Below are 10,040 nucleotides of genomic sequence, written 5' to 3' on the forward strand. Positions count from 1 at the left end.
TTTATTCTTTTTGATGCAGTGGTAAATGGGATTGTTTCTTGAATTTCTCTTTCTGATCTTTCATTGTTAGTGTGTAGAAATGCAGCAGGTGTCTGTGTATTAATTTTGTAGCCTGCAACTTTACCAAATTCATTGATGAGCTTTATAGTTTTCTGGTAGCATCTTTAGAATTTTCTGTGTATACTATCATGTCATCTGCCAACAGTGATTTGGATTCCTTTTATTTCTTCTTCTCTGCCGTAGCTAGGACTTCCAAAACTGTGTTGAATAAAAGTGGTGAGAGTGGGCATCCTTGTCTTGTTCCTGATCTTAGAGGAAATGCTTTCAGCTGATCTTAGAGGAAATGCTTTCAGCTTTTCACCCTTGAGTATGATGCTACCTGTAGGTTTGTCATATATGGCCTTTACTATGTTGAGGTAGGTTCCCTCTATGCCCACTTTCTGGAGAGTTTTTATCATAAATCGGTGTTAAATTTTGTCAAAAGCTTTTTCTGCATCTATTGAGATGATCATAGGTTTTTATTCTTCAATTTGTTGATATGGTGTATCACACTGATTGATTTGTGGATTCTGAGAAATCCTTGATCATGGTGTATGATCCTTTTAATGTATTGTTGGATTCAAATTGCTAGTATTTTGTTGAGGAGTTTTGCTTCTATGTTCATCAGTGATACTAGCCGGCAATTTTCTTTTTTAGTGGTATCTTTGTCTGGTTTTGGTATTAGGGTGATGGTGGCCTCATAGAATGAGTTTGGGAGTTTTCCTTCCTCTGCAGTTTTCTGGAACAGTTTCCGAAGGATAGGTGTTAGCTGTTTTCTAAATGCCTGATAGAATTCACCTGTGAAGCCATCAGGTCCTGGCCTTTTGTTTGTGGTTTTTTAATTACAGTTTCAATTTCAGTGCTTGTGATTGGTCTGTTCATATTTTCTGACTCTTCCTGGGTCAGTCCTGGGAGACTGTACCTTTCCATATTAGTAGCATTTTATAATTCTTTGTCTTTTCAGTACGTGAGTCACTTATCCGTTACTACAGCATGTGTATGTGTTAAATAGTCATGTTTCTATACCAGAGGCATTGATTCATTCTGCCAACAGGCATGTGCTTAGTGCACAGGTAGATTCCTGGTCACCCACATCCCACTACTTGCTAATTGGGAACAGCTGTTCTGAAGAGGACAGCAAATGTATTTAATAACATTATGTAAAGTTCTGTTTTTTATTCCCTGGTTTAAATTTACTAGATTGATTTTGGTCCTACATCCTTCCACTCGATACTTTTCCCCCATTCATTTAAATTCATTTCCTTAGAGTTTTACATTATTTCTAAGAAAGGGAACGGAAACATTGATAGCCCCAAACCTGCATACCGTTTTTTTGCCTTAATATTGACCATAGCATTAAGTATTCTTTTGTAGCTGTCTCAGACCCTTTTGTTTCATCTTATTCTATTTAACATAACAGACACCAAAAAAATAGGCTTATTGGAATTTGGTTGGGTGGGACCCTGTAAGGTTAATCAGAACCTTGAGCAGCCACTCCGTGATCACCCCCCGCAAAGTCTTTCTAGCAAAAGCCTTGTTCCCTAGCCCTGGGGACTTCTCACCCTTTGCAGGTGTTACTCCACCTCTCAAAGCACTGTTCATTCAGGGAACATAGGGTAAAAGTGGGGGGATAAGTTAGGAGTTTAGGACTAACAGATACAAACTACTGTATATAAAATAAACAACAAGGCCCTACTGTATAGCACAGGGAACTATATTCAATATCTTATAGTAACCTATAATGAAAAAATATATATATAAATAAGTCACTTTGCTGTACACCAGCAACTAACACTACATTGTAAATCAACTATACTTCAATTAAAAAAAAAAAGAACCCTATAGGGTAAGGATAGGGGAATCTTCTGTAGGACATACAGTCAGAATTTAACCGTTTTAAACGGTTGCTTCATAATAAAGGTACACCTTATAAGCTTTAAATGATTATTGATAAGATGATGAAATAACAGTACTGATGGCATGTCATAAGCTGGTACAGTGGTACTAAGTTATGATAAACATTCATGTTTTTAAACAACAAGCTGCTTTGAACTAACTTTGGTCATTAAATGTGAATTGAAATGAAGGATATAACTCACTGTTACTTTATTATAGAACCTTGCTGCTGAAAAAACATACAACAACCTAGACATCACAGTGACCCAGGCCCTACAGCACCGGTCACAGTATTTCGAAGGCGTAGTGAAGTGCAGTAAGCTGGAAGTACTGGAGACCATCGTGGACAGAATAGTGAGAGCCGAGGTAAAGTGGCTGCATCCGGGTCTCTCCCCACCTCCCCATCTGCCATGAGCACCTAACTAGGAAACAGTGCCCCAGGAATAATGAGTCACAGGACCAGCCCGTGAGGCAGCCTTCCAGTCCAGTCCTGTGACACAGTCTCCCTGCTCCAGAACCTAGCACATGTCTTGGCACATAGTAGGTCATCTGTGAATGTTCACTAAATTGAATTTAATTTATAAGTCCTGACATCATAGCTGAATCAAATAAAGATACTTTCATCGTTTTAAAACATACTTGAGAAAACAGAAGTCCCAAGAGCTTTAAATTTCATTCGAGTATTGATGAATTTCAAGCTAAAAATGTGTAATTATGCGGTCTTAACAAGTAAGTCAATAAAATGTATTCTGATCTTTTTTTTTTTTTAAGTTAAACACCCTGCTCCGTCCTCAGCAGAGCTGACTCCCCAAGCTTCAGCTGCCATGGCTTTTACCCTGTTTCACTAGTCTCAACACGAAGTCTTTTTCTACTTGAATTTAACATCCATTACTAGTTTTCCAGAGGGTTCTAATTGACTTAGGAATACATCTAAGGTTTTTATTGTTCTTTTGTATATGCCTTTTGAAGATCATAAGCAGAAATAGGTAAGACATTCCTCCCTAATTTTAAGGACAATGGACCACATCCATCTGATGGAATCCTTTATAACAATTAAAAATCATGTTAAAGGAGAATACTGTTGATATGGAAAAACAGTATCTCGCTAAGAGAAAGGCCAGTTACTATATATAGTGTGATGCTTTGTGTTAACATGTGTGCACGTGCATAGAAAAGAGACTAGAAAGACTCGCACCTCAGTATTAACACGGCTGTTTCTGGGAGAACGCCAGCACGCCTTCGTGTTCCCAAGACCCCTGTTTGAGCATGTGCTACTGTCAGGTGGGAGAAGAAAGTGATTGGCTTGTCCTGCAAGTCCATCTGGTGAGCAGCGCAAACTTTAATATGAAAATAGGTCATTGAGGGAAATACAGGTGTAATTAAAGTTTTCTCAAGTTACCCACCTTGACTTTTTTCGTCATTAATTTTTTTCACCCTATGACTCCTAGTTGGGGGACAAACCAGTTTTTAGCTTCAACATGTTTGTGTGTGTGTGTGTGTATATATATATATATATATATATATATATATATATATATATATATACACACACACACACACACGTATACACATACACACACATATATGCACCCACATACACATATATACGCACACACACATATATACTCACATACACATATATATACACATACATATATATACGCACACATACATACACATATACACCATACATACACATATATACACACATGCACACACACATATGCACACACGTATATATGCACACATACACATATACACACACATATATACACATGTATACACACATACATACACGCACACACATATATATACACACACATATATATACGCACATATTTTATATATATAGTATATTTTTGGCTGCACTGAGCAGCTTGTGGGATCTTAGTTCCCCAACCAGGGACTGAACCCAGGCCCTCAGCAGTGAAAGCACAGAATCCTAACCAGTGGACCGCCAGGGAATTCCCAGCTTCAACATATTTTGTTAGGAGAAGGGTATACAGTATCAGCGATGATTTGGTTTATTTATATGACAAATACCACACTAGCTTTTAGAAAAGAAACATTCGTAAGTTTAGACTCAGCAACAGATGATAATATTTTTGGTGGTCATTTCTGTCTGGCAGAACTAATTCTAAGTGAAATGGTTTCCCCTTGACCTTTAGTAGTCCAAAAGATAGTTATTTATCATTATTAAATGTTAACAACAAAATATGTCTAGTATAGAATATATAGCATTCTCTGGCCCTAGATGTAAATCAACTTATGATTAAAGTTAATAAGATAATTGTGTTATATCACAGGGTTATTGAAGAACATAACTTTTTCTAGAGAAGCTTTTAAAAGAAATTTATGTTGATTAGCATGAGAAAGATGACAAAGTGATTTTTTTCTCTTTTAACCTAAAAGAAGCTATGATGTCAGAAGCATCACCGGCACAGTATCATTAGAGACAAACTATAAAAGTGATTTCCCCGCTCCTCCCATCTCCCTCCTGTGCCGCCCATTCTGTACCGGCGGGTTTTAACTGTTCAGTGTGGAGAAGAGGATCTCCAGGGTAACCGACTGGCATGTGGTTGCCTCAAGCCTAAATTCTAAAGCTTTTAAATCAGAGAAGCGTGATGCTCTCTCCCTCCTTTCCTGTTTTAAGGACACTTTGCTGTAGTAATACCTCAGAACATTGTCCACTCACTTATAAGAGACTTTCAAGTAGAAAAGAAGATGTGAATGTAATTTATTTCACTTTATTATAGTTGATCATTCTCTGACTGTTATTCTTAATATATGAACTTCATAGAGAAAAGGGAAAATATAATCTAAGAGCAGTGACCTTTTATTTAGTTTCACTGCTTATTTGGACTTCTCTCCCAGGTAAAAACAGTTATCTGATAGTTAACAGAAACCGAGATACAACTTTTAAACATTAAAAAACCGTTTTAGGGCTTCCCTGGTGGCGCAGTGGTTGAGAGTCCGCCTGCCGATGCAGGGGACACGGGTTCGTGCCCCGGTCCGGGAAGATCCCACATGCCGCGGAGTGGCTGGCCCGTGAGCCATGGCTGCTGAGCCTGCGCGTCCGGAGCCTGTGCTCCGCAAACAGTGAGAGGCCCGCATAGCGCAAAAAAAAAAAAAAAAAAAAAAAAAAAAAAAAAAAAAAAAAAAAAAAAAAAACCGTTTTAAAGATTAGAGCCACATGAAGCAGCTACTGTGATACTTCATGCTTTGAATTTATCTTTCATATATTAATATTTTGAAAATAGAAAACTCAGCAGGACATATCTGGCTACTTTTTCTTAAAAGTAGTCAAGCAAATCAGCATTGCATTTTAACAGAGCCAAGACCACTGCATGGCTTTGTGCACTGTTACTTTCTCTCATTTGTGGGATCTGTTCATTGTATAGCACATGAAAGACTTTTTTTCTAACGTCCATTTTAAACCTTTACTTATTTCAACTTTCACACGTGGCCTCCTTTCCTCTTGTTTGCAGGTCCATCGGCTGGTGGTAGTAAACGAAACAGACAGTATCGTGGGTATTATTTCCCTGTCGGATATTCTGCAAGCCCTGATACTCACCCCTGCAGGTATAAATGCCAGTGTCTGACCTTTACTGTAAGTGCGCAGGGAGCCGGGGCAGGGGCGGGGATGCGGGGCAGCAAGCCCTCCCTCGCCCACCTGCCAGCCTCACCTTTCTGTGCAGTACTTTGTAAACCATTTTCATTTTCTCTGTGGTTTTGAAAAGCTTATAGAAAGTATTCTGACTTAAGAGCATCCTGTCGACACCCAGAAGTGCTTAAGTAATCGAGGATTCATTGCCATGATCGTCATAACCTTGCCCATTAAAAAGTGAAGACCTCCTCAGTTTTGCTTTATGTTTAGGGCTACTAACTGGAAATCAGGAGGGAAATTCTTTGGGACCTAAGTATTGAAACCATCTACCCTTCAAAAAGAAAAAAAAGCTTACTAGTAGTGAGTATACAAAAGTTTGACCTATGCAAACTTTTTTCCATTAATAGTGTATGGAAATTACGTTAACTGCCAAACATCGGTGACTAAACTCATTTTCTGCCAGATTAACTCTAAGCAAACCCTCAGGTCACAGTCAGGGAGCCCGTGAGGCAGGGGGAGGGAGGGGCCTTTGGTGTTTCTCCTGTGTCACACAGTTTAATTGTTTAATGGCTGGAGGGGTCCTAAAACCACCAGCCCTCCACTTCCCCTCCCCACCCACACGAAGTACAGACAACCCAGCCTCAGGCCTCACAGAACAAGGCCAAGACAGGAGACTAAACCATGTGCCCTTTGAACTCTTAGAAGTTAAACATTAAAATGTGCCTTTACTAGGGTATTGATTTTTCTTTAGTTCAGAAATCAATCACACTGGCTAAGACTAGTTTTTATAGCCTGGAGATACCCACCCGAAAAGGAATCCCCATCACCAGCGAGAAACAGATCGCACTGATTAAGTGAAAAGGGCAGGGGCGTGATTCCGGGGGGCGGTGACTCCCAGCAGGCTGTAGAGGAGCAGCAGCTGGACATTGTTAGAAACGCACAGGTGCGGCCCAGCCCATGTCTGCTGAGTCAGAAACTCTAGACACGGGGCTTGTTGCAGTCATTTTCAAATGTCAGATACGTGAGAACCTGACAGTCATGGTAACCTCTTTTTAATCATTACATAAGTTTTAGTACAGCATTCGAGTTCAACGTGTGTGCACACTACAGAGTGATCACCCCCCAAGACCAGCTATCATCCACCACCATACAGCTGAGCCTCTCACCCACTGCAGCCACCCCCACCCCCTTTCCTTCTGGTAACCACTGTTGTGTTCTCCATGTTCTTCTGTTGTCTTTGTTCATCAGTTTTGGCTTGGGTCTTTTTAGATTCCACATATGAATGAAACCATATGGTATTTCTCTTTCTCTGTCTTGATTTATTTCACTTAGAAATAAGTGAAAGATCCATCCATGTTCTCAGAAATGGCAGGATTTCATTTTTCGTTTTTTTATGGCTCATGATAATCTCTGTAGTCATGAGAAAAGGACTAAAAGATGTGAGACTGTTCACAGCATTACTTGTAATAACCTCAAACTGGAAATAACCCAAATATCTTTGAGCAGAAGAACGGACAGACTGCATTCTGTCCATTAGTGGAATGCATTGATGGTGAACACACATAGCTGTATCGGACGGTGGTTGAACCCCACAGACGAAACAGAGCAAGGAAGCAGGACCAATGCAAAGAGTGTGATTGCATTTATATACAGTTGACCCTTGAACAACATGGGTCCACTTATACGTGAACTTTTTTCAATAGTAGATACTGCAGTGCTACACAGTCCACGGTTGGTTGAATCCACAGACACCGAACTGCGGATATGGAGGGGAATCGTGGATACAAAGGATAAGTTGTGTGTAGCGCCCCAGTGTTGTTCAAGGGTCAGCTGTGCAGCTCCTCTGTGCATGTTAGGAAAAGGACTCATCTCCAGGCAGGCTCGTCCCCACAGGGACGTAACTTGGCACCTTCAGAAAAAGACGCCCCTTTTCTAGTCAGCTGGCCCTGGGCCAAGGCACACAGCTTGCCAGGCTGAGTCAGGCCAAATGTCAACTCGCTTCTGTCCCCGTGGCCAAGATTCTTTGTGATTACCAATTCAGAGTAAGCAATTCTTTATCCTCTCTATGTCTTGGTGTCACAAACCATAAGAATGAGAAGGTTCGCCTGGATGAGTTTAAATTTCCATCCAAATTTGATATTTCAAAAATTCTAAATTATTAATGCAAGTCAGCATTAATGAAAATGCAAGGAGGAAACCTGTTCCACAGCTGGATTTGGAATGTTTGTTACCACAGAAATAAATATTGTAAAGACAGGGACAGTCGAATTAGAATTCTTTGTAGCACGGTGTGTATAACGCTGTTCATTTAGGAAAATCCCCTGTATTCCTAATAACCGGATTACCGGGAGCGGCGCTGTCTTGGAAGAGAGGGAGCGCCTCCATCAGATCAGACGCTAGCATACTCGGGTGACTGTGTGGTGCGAGCATCAGACTAGAGGTCCAGCCTGGGCAGCCCAACCCCGCTGTCCCCTCGGAGCTGTGTGAGTGTGGGCCAGCTTGCTGCTCACCTGTGCAGCCTCCGTCCCTCCCTTCAGCTATAGGATGAGCAGCACTGACACAGGCCTAGTGGCCCTCCAGAGATACTCTGGTTGAAACCACAGCCGTGTGTGAACGCTGTGCACCGTCAGACCCCATACCCGGGACAAGCCCCATACCTGGACAAGCCCCATACCCGGGACAAGCCCCATACCTGGACAAGCCCTGCTGAGTGGATGTTTATGGAATAATCAGTAAGAGATGCTTTTTAAAAGAATCCGCTATTATGTGAATAAAAGGTACCGGTGGTTATTCTTTTCACCAGAAAATGGACACAATTCCCCATTAAGGATACTGATTTGATATAATAACATCTTCTCTTTTTTAAAAAGTTTTTAGCAGTAGTTCACTGTCCAGCCTAATTCAGACTATCCAGACAAACCTAAGTATCCACATGTGCAGCTCGTGAGTAAACAGCCTGATGGCAGCAGCTACAATTTTAGCCCCTTATTTTTATAGAGTGTTGATCTCTTTCAAAGTTGAGTGTCTTCTAGTGTCTGATGAGAAAATACAGAATCTGTTGTAACGAAAAAAATGGCAGCTCCACCTCCCAACCCATTTCAGAATATCCTGGCAAGGTGAGAGTAGGTTTTACGTGCAGTTACTGTAAGCATGCTTAATGCTTTTACGTTTTTATAAGTATGTACAACAGAAATACTTTGCACCTTCGCTAGAACTTAAATACATATTTCTTTTAAAAACTTTTAGCAGTAGAACCCTCTTCTTTCCCAAATTAAACCTTGCATATTTAGAATTATGATACGCAGGGAATTCCCTGATGGTCCAGTGGTTAGGACTTCGCGCTTTCACTGCCGTGGCCCAAGTTCAATCTCTGGTCCGGGAACTAAGATCCCTCAAGCCTTGTGGCATGGCCAGAAGGGGGAAAAAAAAAAAAAAAAAAGAGTTCTAGAATTACGATATGCAAAATGGATTAAAAGCGTGCTGCACTGATGGCAGGTGGGGATGGGGAGCCTGGAGCTCACCTGCTCATTCCCCACGTCTCCTAAGGCTCTGCAGGTGCGGGTAGGTGCCACCAGGCAGAGAACCACCACTGCGCCCATATAGGACATGCACAGCTGCAACGTATTTTTATATGGCTTTGAAACTTTCCTTTCCTATCTCCTAATAGGTGCCAAGCAGAAGGAGACAGAAACCGAATGACAACCGTGAGTGGAGGAGCCCTTGCAGGAGAACTTGAACAAAGATGCTGGGTCACGCTTTGCCTCATGAACACTGACCGCGATAGAACAGAGTCCAATGGCTGAGAATGTGTATCAGGGTTTAGTGATGGGTGTTTTTTCCAGTGATGTTGAAACTAAGCATAAAAAAGAAAGATTTTGTGTTTGAAGATGCGAGCTTGCATTAAAAGACTCTTTTCAGACCGTTGTCTGAAAGATTTCAGATGCTGTATGTCATTAAAGTGCACTGTGTCCTGAATTTCTATTATTTTTCATTTTAAAGAATTCACTGGTATCTAACAGGTAATATGACATAAGGCGAGTGTGTGGCATATTGAGATCTAGTGCCTTATGTCAGAACAGCGATATGTCATCACTACTGCCCATCGCAGCTGGAGCGTCCTTGTGAACTGACACTGCTGGAGTGTGAACGTCTGAACCTTTACCAAATCAGTTTGTTTTCATTAGATTTGTTGAATAGCTGTAATTTGAATATAAATAATTACTTTATAAAACTTTAATGATGGTTTTATGTGTTAGTGTTCTGTTCTGAACTGTAGTGTAAACAAGGCTGATTTACAACAGCTTTATTTATTTTTACTTTCATGCAATTTTTTACACATCTTTTGGTGGGTAAACTTCGTACCCATTAATAAACCATTGGTTGCTATTTTAAAAGGGCGAAATTCTCATTAAGTTTGATCTGGAAAGGATACGACTTCTCTAATAGCCACTGTTAGGTTTTAAAAGCTGAAGTTTCTAACAGCATTTGTGGGAACCTC

At 40.7% G+C, this 10,040-nt stretch overlaps 1 protein-coding gene across 6 annotated transcripts in view; it reads left to right on the top strand.

Annotated features, from left to right (window-relative positions):
• Positions 1–9,779, top strand: part of PRKAG2 (protein kinase AMP-activated non-catalytic subunit gamma 2) — a 280,396-nt gene extending 270,617 nt beyond the window's left edge. For 5 of the 6 annotated variants that reach the window (XM_032642678.1, XM_032642677.1, XM_032642680.1 and 2 more), the window contains 3 exons: positions 2,155–2,301; positions 5,424–5,517; positions 9,210–9,779. In XM_032642678.1, coding sequence (XP_032498569.1) covers positions 2,155–2,301; positions 5,424–5,517; positions 9,210–9,241 — 273 coding nt within the window. In that variant the 3' untranslated portion in view covers positions 9,242–9,779. Of the gene's footprint in view, positions 1–2,154; positions 2,302–5,423; positions 5,518–9,209 lie in introns of those variants that run through there. The other variant, XM_032642679.1, reaches the window with a different exon arrangement.
• The last annotated feature ends 261 nt before the right edge of the window (positions 9,780–10,040 follow it).

This window comes from Phocoena sinus, chromosome 9, assembly GCF_008692025.1.
Source record: "Phocoena sinus isolate mPhoSin1 chromosome 9, mPhoSin1.pri, whole genome shotgun sequence".
In the NCBI taxonomy this organism is placed as follows: domain Eukaryota; kingdom Metazoa; phylum Chordata; class Mammalia; order Artiodactyla; family Phocoenidae; genus Phocoena; species Phocoena sinus.